The sequence below is a fragment of the Neoarius graeffei genome, chromosome 28 (assembly GCF_027579695.1).
Source record: "Neoarius graeffei isolate fNeoGra1 chromosome 28, fNeoGra1.pri, whole genome shotgun sequence".
NCBI lineage: Eukaryota > Metazoa > Chordata > Actinopteri > Siluriformes > Ariidae > Neoarius > Neoarius graeffei.
Genome location: NC_083596.1, coordinates 17,471,231 through 17,487,880, shown reverse-complemented (window position 1 = coordinate 17,487,880; position 16,650 = coordinate 17,471,231). Strand labels below are relative to the sequence as shown.

Sequence of the window (16,650 nt, the reverse complement as noted above, 5' to 3'; positions counted from 1 at the left end):
GGGGAGAACATGCAAACTCTGCACAGAAAGGCCCTCGCCGGCCACGGGGCTCGAACCCGGACCTTCTTGCTGTGAGGCGACAGCGCTAACCACTACACCACCGTGCCACCCGAGTCACCAAGTTATTCAAGAAATAAGCAACGAAGAGCATTCAGAAACCGCTAACCGCTAACAGAAATTCAGTTTTGAAACCGCTAGCCATTTATTCTGCATGCGTGACTGGACTACCTTACAAATATGACGTGACTGAATGCCTTGTTATAATGGCCGTATGTTTTAATCTTAGAAATAAAAAAGGCATATTTTATTTTATCTTATTAACCTCGCTTGCTCGGTCTTTACAGGAAAATATCAGACTGAAGTCTTTCTGTATGGACCGTGTTGTCAATAACTCGGTCTGATATTTTCCTGTAAACACCGAGCAAGCAAAGTTAATAAGTAGTTAATATAATATTAATTAACTAAATCTGTCCTGAGTATTCTGTGGAATTTAGTTTAATTTAGTTTAATTTTGTCTACAAAATCACATTCGAAATGAAATGTTATCTCATCTCATTATCTCTAGCCGCTTCATCCTTCTACAGGGTCGCAGGCAAGCTGGAGCCTATCCCAGCTGACCACGGGCGAAAGGTGGGGTACACCTGGCCGCATTTCTTAGCCTGTTATACAACGCCGATTCCAAAAAAGTTGGGACAAAGTACAAATTGTAAATAAAAACGGAATGCAATAATTTACAAATCTCAAAAACTGATATTGTATTCACAATAGAACATAGACAACATATCAAATGTCAAAAGTGAGACATTTTGAAATTTCATGCCAAATATTGGCTCATTTGAAATTTCATGACAGCAACACATCTCAAAAAAGTTGGGACGGGGCAATAAGAGGCTGGAAAAGTTAAAGGTACAAAAAAGGAACAGCTGGAGGACCAAATTGCAACTCATTAGGTCAATTGGCAATAGGTCATTAACATGACTGGGTATAAAAAGAGCATCTTGGAGTGGCAGTGGCTCTCAGAAGTAAAGATGGGAAGAGGATCACCAATCCCCCTAATTCAGTGCTGACAAATAGTGGCGCAATATCAGAAAGGAGTTCGACAGTGTAAAATTGCGAAGAGTTTGAACATATCATCATCTACAGTGCATATCATCATCAAAAGATTCAGAGAATCTGGAAGAATCTCTGTGTGTAAGGGTCAAGGCCGGAAAACCATACTGGGTGCCCGTGATCTTCGGGCCCTTAGACGGCACTGCATCACATACAGACATGCTTCTGTATTGGAAATCACAAAATGGGCTCAGGAATATTTCCAGAGAACATTATCTGTGAACACAATTCACCGTGCCATCCGCCGTTGCCAGCTAAAACTCTATAGTTCAAAGAAGAAGCCATATCTAAACATGATCCAGAAGCGCAGATGTCTTCTCTGGGCCAAGGCTCATTTAAAATGGACTGTGGCGGGGTCACGTGATGCTGTTGGAGTGAGCGGTCGCCCTCAATCGACCTCCCGTTTATCAGTCGACTATTAAGATTTTTTGACGTATCAAACCATTTCTTTTGAAGACATTTCTAAACCAAAGCATGTCCGGACCAGACACTTCGACTTCTCAACACAAAACAACAAGGAGCCGTCGTGTTGAACATAAAACTACGACGGCTAACTCAGGTATGGGCGAAGACGACCACGAGGACGCCATGGCTAACGCTATTGCCCAAAATGTGACTGCGAAGATTAGCGCCCTTATGGACATTAAATTCACTGAACTCAATGCTACTCTGAATACCCTGACAAGCCGAATAGATGACAACAGTAAGAGACTGAGTGAGGCTGAGAACCGTGTCTCAGACAATGAAGATAGGACGAACTCGCTAGAGACCAAGATTTCCCTGCTAGAGAAAAAGGTGGAGGAACTGACTGCCCGTGCTGATGACAGTGAAAATAGAAATCGCAGGGAAAATATTCGATTAATTGGGATGAAGGAGGGCTCAGAAGGAAAACAAGCTGTTGCATTTTTTGAAAGCTGGCTCCCTGATATACTGGGAATTCAGACCAAACGCGGCATTATTAAAATCGATAGGGCGCATAGAGCTCTTACGGAACGCAAGCCAAATTACAACAGGCCAGTAATCATCAAACTCCACAACGCCAGCGACAAGCGCAGAATCCTCACAGCCGCGAGAGAAAAGGGCGAGGTCATCTACGAGGGCAAGAAGATCCTAATTCGGCAAGATTTTTCCCAGTCGGTAAGGGAAGCAAGACGCGAGTTCAACAACATCTGTGAGGGGCTGCTGGAGAAGAAGATATGATTTCGGATGCTCTACCCTGCCACGCTCACCATCACAGTACGTGGGAAAGAACACAAATTTGACACACCCACGAAGGCTGAAAAGTTTATAAGCAGGTGTGACTTCACGGTGGATCCATCTGAAGAAACTGCCTGATGTCTGTGTTGATGAGGTATACGTGTTACTGTCTTCTTTCAAGGACATACTACTGTCAAAGGTGATATTTGAATGTCTACAATCGTTTAAGCTTCACTGTCTACTTCACTGACTGCGCGCGCGCATGCGCGCGCACACACACACACAGTTTGCTGAGAAATGGTTTGTTTTTGTGAATTTAAATGACTGTTTGAACGGGAGGGATGTGAATGGGTTTTTTTTCTTTTTTTTTTTTTCTTTCTGCTCATGGGTGGACGGTACAGTTGGGATATGCTCCCTGATGTTGGTCACGTCTTACTTTGGATTGGGGGCTCACCGTTTTGCCTCACTTGTCCCATTTTCTCTGAAGTGCTTTTTTGTTATGGGTGGGGTTTGTTCTTCAGGGCATGGCTCAGCGTTTGGGGCTGGTGCCATTATGACAGCTTGAACTACTGTGTTTTTTCTTTTAGGTGCATTACCTTTTCTCCTCTGTTTTACGTTATTTGTCTTAGTGTGATAACATTGTTTCACAGCAATTATCTACCATTATACAGAGCCATTGATCATCTTTCATGTGATATTTCAGCGTTTTCATGTGATATTTAGTTATGAGTGATGTTAAAATAATTACACTCAATGTCAAAGGTATAAATAATGTTGTTAAGCGTCAGAAGTTACTTTCCTTTTTTAAAAAAGAAAAATGCCAATTAGCCTTTATCCAGGAAACCCATCTTTCAGATTTAGAGCATTTAAAATTACGAAGGAGCTGGGTAGGTCAGGTATTTTATTCCTCATACAATTCCAAAAGTAGGGGGGTTGCAGTTCTAATTCACCGCTCTTTACCCTTCACTTTAGTTAAAAGCATATCTGACAAAGAAGGACGGTATGTGCTTGTGTCTGGCTACCTTTATGGTGAACTTGTTGTTATAGGATGTGTTTATGCTCCTAATAGCTACGAAGCCACCTTTCTCCCACAACTTCTTGCGGATCTGGCGTCATTCTCCTCCCCATGTATGCTCATTGGTGGTGACTTAAATTGTGTGCTCAACTCAGAGATGGACACATCTTCATCTCGCCTTACCTCTATTTCAAAAACTAATGGCCTGCGAGAGTTTCTAAAAGATTTAGATTTATATGATGTTTGGAGGGTTCTTCATCCACTTGATAGGGATTACACATTTTTCTCATTTCCTCATCAGGTTCATTCCAGAATTGATTATTTCTTTTCCTCTAGAGAACTTCTGGGCAGAACAACGGATTGCAAGATTATTAGCCAGTCTTTATCAGACCACTCACCTGTAGTTATAGTTATTTCGCCACCTTATAGAGACCCTGCGTGTTTCCATTGGCGACTATCCCCGGTACTACTTAACAGTAAGCGCTTTGTTGATTTCATTACTGCACAATGCCAGTTCTTTTTTGCTGAAAATAAATCCCCTGATGTCAGCCCCTCAACTTTATGGGAAGCTGCAAAAGCTACCATACGCGGAGCCATTATGTCTTATAGCGCTGCACAGAAAAAAGGGGCTTTAAAGCGGCAATTAGAACTAGAAGAGGCTGTCAGAGATATTGAAACTCAGTTCAAGCGCTCACCGACTAACTACCTATCTAAAAAATTAGAAGCAGCTCGCTCTTCACTTAATCAACTGTTAACTCAAAAGGCTGAAACCCAAGTGTTTTTTGCCAGACATAGACTGTTTGAATCCGGGAACAAGCCAGGTCGCTTACTTGCCCGTTTGGCTCGTGGAAGGGTGGAATCTAACATTATTTCCTCTCTTCTTGACAAACATGGAAATAGGCATTTTAAGTCAACTGAAGTGAACAAACTAATGAAAACATTTTATGAGGAGCTTTATAGCTCAGATGGCACTACCTCATTGGAAAACAGGAGGAAATTTTGGGATAAGATTACTTTCCCATCTCTATCAGAGGATCAAAGAAATCAGTTATGTAGGCCTATTACGGAGGAGGAGGTATCAGACACTATCAAAACACTCCAAAGTGGAAAGTCACCTGGCCCGGATGGCTTTGGTCCAGATTTCTATAAGACATTTAGGAAAGTATTAGTAGGCCCTCTTACAGACATGTATGTTGACAGTTTTGAGAGGGGTTGTTTTCCTCCTACTCTAAATCTTGCACATATATCTGTCCTTCTTAAAAAGGACAAACCCCCTGATGCATGTGGTTCGTACAGACCCATTAGCCTTATATCAGTAGACAGCAAACTACTTTCTAAACTCTTGGCAAAACGCCTTGAGAACCTGCTTCCACTTCTTATAAATCCAGACCAAACAGGCTTTATACATGGACGTTACTCTTCTAGTAATGTTAGAAAACTTTTAAATATTATTCATTTCTCATTTCAGAATAAACAGAAAACATTAGCTATATCACTAGATGCCGACAAGGCGTATGACAGAGTAGAATGGCCTTATTTGTTTGACATTATGGAGAGATTTGGTCTGGGTGGGAATTTTTTAAAATGGATCCAAGTTATATATCAAGCACCTAGATCTGTCGTCATAACTAGTGGTCGCCGCTCTGATCCTTTTCCAGTGGCTAGGGGTGTGCGACAAGGATGTCCTCTTAGTCCTCTTCTTTTTGCCTTAGCCCTGGAACCGCTAGCAGAGGTGATACGTTTGCATACTGAAATAAAAGGAGTGTATTTGGGAGACAAGGAATACAAAATTGCCCTATATGCAGATGACATTCTTTTGTTTGTTTCATCCCCAAAAATATCTGTTCCTGCAATTATGGATACTTTTAATGAGTTTAGTTTGGTTTCAGGTTATAAAATTAACTTCAATAAGTCCATAGCAATGCCACTTGGCTGCTTAGGTAAATTTGATGTCCCAAACAATTTTCCCTTTACATGGTCAAGCTCTGGGTTTACATATCTAGGAGTTAGAGTCTCACCGACTCTGTTAGATCTCTGGAAGCTTAATTTTTCACCGATACTTGCGGCAGTTAAGAAAGACCTTGAACATTGGCATAATCTTCCCATATCATTGTTTGGTCGAATTAGTCTCATAAAAATGAATGTACTTCCCCGCCTACTCTATCCTTTGCAGATGCTCCCTCTATACTTAACAAAGAGAAGCAATAGAGATTTAGAGAAGGCGGTGTCTAAGTTTATCTGGCAAGGGAAAAAACCCAGGTTACGGCTTACAGTACTTCAACAACCTACAGACATGGGTGGGCGTGCCTTGCCTAACTTGATCTTTTATAACTGGGCTTGCCATGCCCGACACCTCTGGTCATGGTTACATGCCTTTATAGATGGTGAGTCTTGTATTGATTCCTGGGCCTGCGAACCATTTACTCCTTGGAGTCTTGTCATGTGCAAGGCAAGTAATATTAATCTTTATGTCAAGAACAATCCTTTAATTTATAATAGTATCAGAGTTTGGCGTGATATTGCGAAATATTGTGGGATACATGGGAATTCCTTATTGGCACCTATCACTCAGAACCCTGATTTCCCTCCAGGTAACATCTCATCTGTCTTCACTACTTGGCGTGATAAGCGAATCATTCTCCTTGGCCAGTTGTTCAAGGACAATACACTTATGTCCTTTCAGGAATTGCAGGAGACATTTGATATTCCCAGGTCCAATTTCTTTGGCTACTTACAAATAAGACATTTTATTTTTTCTTTGTCATACTCTCCACCTCCGACCCCTCTCTCTCATACTCCAGAAACTTTCTTTCTTAACCGAAAAAAAATCAAACAGTTTATTTCAGGCTTTTATTCGCTACTCTTTTCATGTGGCACATATGAACTACACAATATTTCCAGAAAATGGGAGGGAGACCTAGGATCTGAATTTATTGAGGATGATTGGTTGGAGGCCATTAGTGTCATCAGGTCAACATCTATTTGTAATAGGCTAAGGGAAACTCAGTATAAAATATTGCATAGATTACACATCACTCCGGTCATATTACATAAAATGGATCGCTCAATTTCTCCTCTTTGCACTAAGTGCAATTCTGAAAGAGGGACCTATTTCCATTATTTTTGGGATTGTAAATTCATAGCAAGATTCTGGACTCTGGTGGCCAAAATAATTAGTGAAGTCATTGAGGTTGAAGTGAAAAAAGACCCAAGTGTCTTTCTGGTTGGGTTACTGTCTAAGGTGCTACAACTCCCAGCACTAAGATACATTTTACTTGAGAAGCTGCTCCTCTCTGCGTGAAAATGCATATTACTGAACTGGATTAAAGAGCGCCCGTCAACCATTACACAGTGGTATAAGGAGATTTTCTGTACACTGCCACATGAAAGATTGATGGCTCTGGCCAAGGGGAAAGAAGATATGTTTCACAAAATTTGGTCCCCCTTCATAAATTATCTTCCAGAAGATTTGAGTTCTCTTCTCCTGAGAGGGGAGCTGAGTGAGTTTTGGTCACAGACCAGGCCTAGATCTCCCTCATAATCCCAAATGACGCGAAATGTTTATTTTTATTTTAGTGATAACTTAGAGCTGTTATTTTCTTGCTGTGAACATATTGTGGGTTGTTTTTTTTTTGTAATTCTGTTATTGTCTTATTATTATTTGAATTTATTTTAAATTATGTATTGAATGACATGTCATTTTGTATTAGTATTGGTTATTCAGTTATGTTACTTGTATTTTCTGTTTGCACCCTGATAGCTGTCTTATGGGCGGGGTGGGTGGGTAGGGGTTGTTCTGTATGTTGTCTGTATATTTTGTGAAAAAACAATAAAAAGTATGTTAAAAAAAAAATGGACTGTGGCAAAGTGGAAAACTGTTCTGTGGTCAGACGAATCAAAATTTGAAGTTCTTTATGGAAATCAGGGACGCCGTGTCATTCAGACTAAAGAGGAGAAGGACGACCCGAGTTGTTATCAGCGCTCAGTTCAGAAGCCTGCATCTCTGATGGTATGGGGTTGCATTAGTGCATGTGGCATGGGCAGCTTACACATCTGGAAAGACACCATCAATGCTGAAAGGTATATCCAGGTTCTAGAGCAACATATGCTCCCATCCAGACGACGTCTCTTTCAGGGAAGACCTTGCATTTTCCAACATGACAATGCCAAACCACATACTGCATCAATTACAGCATCATGGCCGCGTAGAAGAAGGGTCCGGGTACTGAACTGGCCAGCCTGCAGTCCAGATCTTTCACCCATAGAAAACATTTGGCGCATCATAAAACAGAAGATACGACAAAAAAGACCTAAGACAGTTGAGCAACTAGAATCCTACATTAGACAAGAATGGGTTAACATTCCTATCCCTAAACTTGAGCAACTTGTCTCCTCAGTCCCCAGACGTTTACAGACTGTTGTAAAGAGAAAAGGGGATGTCTCACAGTGGTAAACATGGCCTTGTCCCAACTTTTTTGAGATGTGTTGTTGTCATGAAATTTAAAATCACCTAATTTTTCTCTTTAAATGATACATTTTCTCAGTTTAAGCATTTGATATGTCATCTATGTTCTATTCTGAATAAAATATGGACTTTTGAAACTTCCACATCATTGCATTCCGTTTTTATTTCCAATTTGTACTTTGTCCCAACTTTTTTGGAATCGGGGTTGTACTTCTTTCCAAATTCAGTTCCAGTGCCTGGATATCCCCCTTGTGTCTATAATGAACATTTAATGAGCAGACACTCTGGATTGAGACTCGGTAAAGCCACACATTCCACCAGTGCTCATTTTGATCTTTTGAGCATCGCAGAACAAAAGAAAGGCCAACAATGCAGCAGGTCTGTCAGCCAGTCCCTGCTGTCAGAGAAAATAAACGACATTTCAAAGAACTGAAAACAGGCATTGTTCTGCATGTCGACCGGTCATGCTGTTTGTGCGGCAGTCTTTAGGAATTTCTAACACTCTTTTGGGTCACAAAACAAACAGCTTCAGCTTTCCCCTGATGAACACTGAATATATTAACATCTTCATCTTTCAGCTGCTCCCGTTAGGGGTCACCACAGCAGATCAGTTCCGCATATTTGATTTTGGCATAGCTTTTACACTGGATGCCCTTCCTGACACAACCCTCCCCAATCTATCTGGGCTTAGAACCAACACAAAGTATGCACTGGCTTGTGCAACCCCAGTGGCTGGGTATTTTACCTAATCTGCATGTCTTTGAACTGTGGGGGAAACCGGAGCACCCGGAGAACATGCAAACTCCACACAAAAAGGCCCCTGTCAGCCATGAGGTTCAAACCCGGAACCTTCTTGCTGTGAGGCAACAGTGCTAACCACTGCACCACCATGCCGATCAAATGTATTAGCATCCTAATCCTAATTCATTAATGCATCTGAACCATGGCTTTAAATCCTGGTTTGTGTATGACTTTAAAAATGTCAGTACTACAGAAGCAATAGATTTGGCTAGATAAGCATATATGAGCTGTATATCAAACAGGCTCGTAGTACACGAGTCCGACTCGTGCCCTATTTTTAAGGACTCGTGACTTGACTTGAGCACTGATGACTCAGACTCGTACATTAACTGCATTCAGACTTGTAAAATTGGAGACGTGGACTTTGTCTTTATTTTTTGTAACATGTCATAATAGTTAGGCATAAGATATCTCATCTCATTTCATCATCTCTAGCCGCTTTATCCTGTTCTACAGGGTCGCAGGCAAGCTGGAGCCTATCCCAGCTGACTACGGGCGAAAGGCGGGGTACACCCTGGACAAGTCGCCAGGTCATCACAGGGCTGACACATAGACACAGACAACCATTCACACTCACATTCACACCTACGGTCAATTTAGAGTCACCAGTTAACCTAACCTGCATGTCTTTGGACTGTGGGGGAAACCGGAGCACCCGGAGGAAACCCACGCGGACACGAGGAGAACATGCAAACTCCACACAAAAAGGCCCTCGCCGGCCACGGGGCTTGAACCCGGACCTTCTTGCTGTGAGGCGACAGCGCTAACCACTACACCACCGTGCCGCCTGGCATAAGATATTTATATCTACATTAATTTTTATACTAATTTTGTGCAAGAGAACGCACATTCACCTGATCTTACGTCATGTTCAGGAACAAACTAACGTTAATGGTGCTAAAATGCCTGGAGAGAACGCCCCTAGGATTGTCCGCTTTGCTTATCAGAAAAAATGCACTGCTGTGTGTTCCATATGTAGAAGAACTATCAAGGAGACGACGGAAACAACCTCGGACTTAATCATCATTTGGCAAGACTCCACCCAGAGAAGGAAGTGACACACGATGTTCATTGCCTTGTTGATAGCGGGGCTTGCTTGATGACTGATGAACTCGTTAGTGTTAACCCTCTCTCATGTTATTTGCCCTTTTGATAGTGGGCAGGGCTTGCTGAGCGATGAAAAAGCTTTTTATCTGTAGCCTATTAACTAAAATGGGGCAGTCGAGCAGTAATGTTAGTCCGACACAGTAGCAGAGACGCTTTCACATAAAGGCAGCAACAGCCACCATCAAATGGTGCGATTGGAGTCTTGTTCTCGGACTCGAATCGAAATTTTCTGAAATGACTTGGACTTGAACACTGGGGACGTGAGACTCGGACTCGAGGTTTAGTGACTTGACTACAACACTGATATCAAGTAGTGCAGTACATGCTTGGAAAAAGTGTATGAAACTGTACCTTTCCTTTTCTTTTTTTCTAGCTTTATTCTTAAAACTGATTAAGGTCCACTTATGTACATTAAATAATTTTAAAGGTACACTATATACACATTTCCAAGATGAAGAAACTGTGGAAAATCAGAAGTGTACATCATCTGTATTATTTTTTTAACCCAGGAAGCTGTTGCCTATATGATGTACCTTTAATCATTTTTGAGAGTAAAGCATTAAAGGTACCGTACATCATTGGCCCTTAAAGTACAAAAACAACCGAATAGTGAAATATCGTTCTTCATTGACTATAAAACCTCCTTGCTTGCAGAACCTGGCTTTCACATTAGTCACTTTTTGCTGCACATTATTATCCATCTCTCTTTTTTTAATATGTTACTACAGTTACAGTTTTATATCATCAATCACCGATGTCAATTATTGGGTTATAATTATCCTTGTCATTCAAAGCTTGCATAACTGCTGTACTGTATTGCTCAAATGCTCTTATTGCCCTCTTCGTGTTTTTCCATTAAAAACTTTCATATGATTATAATTAAGATAAACTTGAACTATTCCACTGAACTGCAAAAATGTGTTATGAATCGCTGGAACATTATGTTCCTCCATGGGTTCTTGCACAAGTTGCTTTCTCAGTACATTACTGAAAATCCATTTATTCTTCATGACAGAGAGGTACATGCACAATGGCACAATACAGCTGCTAGTTTTCATCCTACTGTAGCCTATATGGAACATGAGTATGGATCTCTGTATGTGCATGATGACTGTGCTTAATCTGAAATAAATCCTAAAAGGACATTAGAAGAACCTTCAAGGGCTCAGGTTTGATCATTTTACACTTGTGGTTTGTTGTAAATTAATGATCTATGAAGAAAGAAAGGAATATAGTAGGTATGTTGGTCGGTTCTTGCACCACATCACCTGATCAGACCCTGCAAACATCACACAATGAGTGTGTCACCTGCTTTTGTAACATGCCACACACGGAGTGACTCAGAAATGAGCTCAGTACTTCGCTGGCTTTCTAAGGATGCAGAGCTTCCCTGATTCATCTCACACAAAGCCACAGGGTCGCATGCGTACCGTTTCTCGTTACATTTCAGAAACCTGTGCTCACTACGCTATGAAAATTGGATGAGCAGTTCGCTGATGTGCAGATCGCACAGGTCAGGGCCAAGGAAGCCCAGCTGTTTCCTCTGTGTGAAGCTCAGTGTTCACTTTATAGAAAGCCAAATGCTCCATAAAATGCGCAAGACACCAAATAGTTGATTTGCATGTCTCAAACAGGGGTTCAAATTGTGCATCAGAGACATCTGACATGACAAAAAAGTAATCATAAAGGCATTATATGACAAATATATATGTATATATACAGTACTTAAACATGCAATTAGAGCATCTAAAGACAAGATGAATTTCTTCTTTTTCTTTTGGCTGTTCCCGTTAGGGGTCAACATAGCGGATCTGTTCCGCATATTTGATTTGGCATAGGTTTTACAGCAGATGCCTTTCCTGATGTAACCCTACCCAGACTATCTGAGCATGGAACCAGCACTAAGTATGCCTAATTTGCTTGTCTTTGGCCAGTGGGGGACACCGGAGCACCTGGAGGAAATCCATGAAGAGAACATGCAAACCCCACACAGAAAGGCCCCTGTTGGACATGAGGTTCAAACCCAGAACCTTCTTGCTGTAAGGTGACAGTGCTAACCACTGCGCCACCATGCTCTCCACATTCCCAAGATGAATTTATATGACCAATAATCTTCATTCAGCTATTATAACTGTCCTTCTCCAAATAAAGATAATCAAACTGCTCAAATGCATTTTCTTTGTCATTATGGTGGTACAATCAGTATACACTCTACAAGGGCAAAAGTTTGTGGACACCTGACCATCAAACCCATACAGTAACTAATGCCACACACTTATTTGTGTATGATGTCTTTGGATGCTGTCGAATGACAATTTCCCGTCACTGAAACTAACAGGCCTGAACCTGTTCCAGCATGACAATGCCCCTGTGCACAAAGCAAGCTCCATGAAGACATGGTTTGCCAAGGTTCAGTGGAAGAACTAAAGTGGCCTGCACAGAACCCTGACCTTGCCCAATATCAGTCCCTGATCTCACTAATGCTCTTGTGGCTGAAAAGGCAAATCCCCACAGCCATGCTCCAAGATCTAGTGGAAAGTGTTCCCAGAAGTGTGGAGGGTATTATAACAATAAAGGAGGACCAAATTTGGAATGGATTATTCAAAAAGCACATAGGGATGTGATTGCTTAATGAAGTTATGGACTATCCATCCATCCATTATCTGTAGCCGCTTATACTGTTCTACAGGGTCGCAGGCATAGTCAGCTGCCTCTTGCCCAGCTGACTATGGGCGAGAGGCAGGTTACACCCTGGACAAGTTGCCAGGTTATTGCAGGGCTGACACAGAGACAAACAACCATTCACACTCACACCTACGGTCAATTTAGAGCCACCAATTAACCTAACCTGCATGTCTTTGGACTGTGGGGGAAACCGGAGCACCCGGAGGAAACCCATGCAGACACGGAGAGAACAAGCAAACTCCACACAGAAAGGCCCTCGCCGGCTGCTGGGCTTGAACCCAGGACCTTCCTGCTGTGAGGCGACAGTGTGAACCACTACACCACCATGCCGCCCCAAGTTATGGACTATCCATCCATTCATTATCTGTAGCTGCTTATCCTGTTCGACAGGGTCGCAGGCAAGCTGGAGCCTATCCCAGCTGACTACGGGCGAAAGGCGGGGTACACCCTGGACAAGTCGCCAGATCATCACAGGGCTGACATATAGACACAAACAACCATTCACACTCGCATTCACACCTACGGTCAATTTAGAGCCACCAGTTAGCCTAACCTGCATGTCTTTGGACTGTGGGGGAAACCGGAGCACCCGGAGGAAACCCACGCGGACACGGGGAGAACATGCAAACTCCGCACAGAAAGGCCCTTGCCGGCTGCTGGGCTTAAACCCAGGACCTTCTTCCTGCATACATGTCAACCTATACGGAATGTCCGTATTTTATACGGATTTGATTCAATAAACGTAGTATACAGGCGTATAAATAAAGTTGTACGGATTCTTTAAAAAAACTTCAATATTTACTTAGAGCTATAATCAATTCCCACGATGATAAAAGAGCGCATAACATTTACAAACGTACTGTACACCACAGACAGCCAGTAAAGAGTCCTATGAAATCGCGCGTTATCTTGTGGTAGCGAGACTTCGTTCCACTTTTGATCATGCGCACACTGCATTGCGAGAATCCCGCCAACCGTGAAGTCATAGACATATAAACATAGATGCCGCCTTCTGCATAGAATCATATGTCATCCTTGCCGCCATATTGGATGTGGCAAAGTGGAGATTCTTCAACCGTCTCTGGTATAGCGTCTAGACAGTAGCCGAGAATAAAGATGCCTCATTCATGTGCTGCGTTTAACTGTACCAACAGGTTTACCGTCCAAACGAGATCACATGGGATTACCTTTCACAGGTGAGACTGGAAAAATACTTTTCATTGTATTTGGTCATTATAACGTAATTTTACGAACAGATTTTCCTGACTTTGTGGCTAATATGAAGTCTCGTGCATAATAGCCGCTCGGTGAAACCTGTCTCCAAACAACGAAGTATTTCCTTTGTAACTACGCTGATAACACTTTGTGTATTTGTCAAACATTGGAGCTTTGTATTCATTCTGAAGGTTTGTTATTAATATTGAATAAAAAGTAACTGGGATATTCATTCATTCATTATCTCTAGCCGCTTTATCCTTCTACAGGGTCGCAGGCAAGCTGGAGCCTATCCCAGCTGACTACGGGCGAAAGGCGGGGTACACCCTGGACAAGTCGCCAGGTCATCACAGGGCTGACACATAGACACAGACAACTATTCACACTCACATTCACACCTACGGTCAATTTAGAGTCACCAGTTAACCTAACCTGCATGTCTTTGGACTGTGGGGGAAACCGGAGCACCCGGAGGAAACCCACGCGGACACGGGGAGAACATGCAAACTCCACACAGAAAGGCCCTCGCCGGCCCCGGGGCTTGAACCCAGGACCTTCTTGCTATGAGGCGACAGCGCTAACCACTACACCACCGTGCCGCCCGTAACTGGGATATATCATTGTTAATTATCATTCAAATTTTAGGTCAATTATTTTAATTTGCATCTTATACGGATTTTATAAGGGAAATACGGATTTTGGAGGTTGGTTATACAGGTTTGATTGACATGTATGTTCCTGTGAGGTGACAGTGCTAACCACTACACCACCATGCCACCCCAAGTTATGGACTAATTAAGCCTTAATGAACAGTTCAACAAAAATTGCTTCTTCTCGGTCAATTCCTCACCATTTTGGATTCTTTCTCGCAAATGGTATTCCTAGGGTGTATATAGCTTCTATATAGCTTGCAACATTTGTTGCGCACTTCAAATCATTCCTTCTGGACTAGACGGGGCCGGAGTGAGCTACACCATCACTGACCCTCTCACTGTCATAGTTATGACCTTAATTGACTGATCACGGAATTGAATAGAATCAGTACAAACCTCAATGCCTTAAAAAGTCCACTTCATTTTAACTGCAGTTTTGATTGAAAAAAGGTGACGTGAATAAATATATAAGGTGTCATTAAAATCTGTGGTCTGACTCAGGAACTATAGAAGTAAAATAGCTCAAGCTATTTTCATATTTTGAAAGTTTATCAAAGGTAGATAAATAACTGGACTGCATGACTGATAACCTTAATAGACATGAAGTTATGATGTTATTTACACCACAGTTTCCTAGAGTCCTTTGGATATTTGTGTTTGTCAGACTCAGGAGGTGGTGTTAGGGATTTGACCTCATGCACCTACAATGCACTTTTGAAATCCATCCATCCATTATCTGTAGCCGCTTATCCTGTACAGGGTCGCGGGCAAGCTGGAGCCTATCCCAGCCCTGGAATAATTTGGAAGCGTTTGTGGAGCTTTTGTCTTTCCACAGAGTTTCAGGTGGAAGAAGAAGAAGAAGCAGAAGAGGAGTGCGGGTGCAGCAGAGCCGCTCAGTGAGTGGGGTTCCTCCTGCGGTCACAGGAGCGGCGCAATGCGGTGACGCGTCCTGCTTTTTCTGCGACACTTTTTAACTCAGACGATTTTTCTCTCAGAGCATAAACCGGTTGTGTCCGTGCGATCTGACAGAAGAAGGGGCGGGATGTTTCCTGACGGACAGTGTCAGGTGTGGCATAATAACATTGCTCACAGTTAATAGTCTTATATATTCTAAAAGCGTGGAAATATGAGTGTTTTCAGTTCACACATGCGCTTTTGTAGCCTGTGGATAACCAGTGAGTCTTTCTAATGTATATACATAATACAGATATCAATAAGAGGCATCAGTTAGACTACCTAAGCCTAAAGATATTTAATAATAATAATAATAATAATAATAATAATAATAATAATAATATGATGATGATGATGATGATGAAGAAGAAGAAGATTTGCAGATATAGGCAACCTGTCATCAGTTCAAATGTCTGACATGAGTTTTGAATAGTTAAGTAAAACTTGAACTAAAATCAAACTGATATATATTCTGCAACCCTGAATTGATCCAGAAGAATGAATTGACTCACCGAGACCGGTGCACTCGCTCCAAACCGATGCAAGGAGGAGACCCAAAATGTGCGCCTGCATTGTGGAGCTTCAGCAGCCTTACACACACACACAGTGGATCCTTTTTCTTTCTTCTTTTGTGTTTCCCTGTCTTTGCTTTTTGATCTTGATCGGCTTTCAGTTGGGTCGCACTTATTTATTTACCGTTAGTGCGTTTCCGGTGGCACCTCCCTCCAATAAATACGCAGGCGGAGAGCATGGGTGCAGATCGATGCGCATGCATCACACACGTCCCCGCACTCTGTGTGTGTGTGCTCTGTGATGGAGAGAGAGGAATGAAGGCGAAGAATGAAATGAAGGTAGTTTCGGTTAACGGGCCCCAAGAAGTAGGTGAGGGTCACTGGAGACGCACGTGCGACCTGTGTGGGAATGTGCACCTGCACTGCGTGACGCTCCAGTGGAGCGCGTCAAGGGACTCTCTCTCTCTCTCTCTCTCTCTCACACACACTCTCACACACACTCACTCTCTCTCTCTCTCTCTCTCACACACACACATTCTCTCACACTCACTCTCTCTCACTCACTCCCTCTCTCTCTCTCACTCACTCTCTCACTCTATCTCTCTCACTCACTCTCTCTCTATCTCTCTCACTCACTCTCACACACTCTCCCTCTCTCTCTCTCACTCTCTCTCTCATGCTCTGATTACACTGCATTTTTGCCTTAAAGTTTTTTTTTTTAATCTATTCATTTCCCATTATGTGTTACCATTACCCCCAGTATTGGGTGTGTATTAATGTGGCACGTATTTTTTTTTTATTCTAATGCACGCCTCAAATAGAGAAAATGCAATTCAGATTGAATAAAACTTAATGAAAGTTGAGCTAAACTCACACACTCAGTGCGCACATGAACAGCAGCTCTCCAAACTAACACTTGATCCTGTCCACTGAGGA

The 16,650-nt window shown here is 42.3% G+C and overlaps 1 protein-coding gene across 1 annotated transcript in view; it reads right to left on the bottom strand.

Moving 5' to 3' along the window:
- The window catches only part of LOC132875484 (carbonic anhydrase 4-like), a 42,256-nt gene extending 26,121 nt beyond the window's left edge, over positions 1-16,135 (bottom strand). Inside the window, exon 1 of the mRNA XM_060912281.1 lies at positions 15,715-16,135. Coding sequence (XP_060768264.1) covers positions 15,715-15,775 — 61 coding nt within the window. The 5' untranslated portion in view covers positions 15,776-16,135. The remainder of the gene's footprint in view (positions 1-15,714) is intronic.
- Between the last annotated feature and the right edge of the window lie 515 nt (positions 16,136-16,650).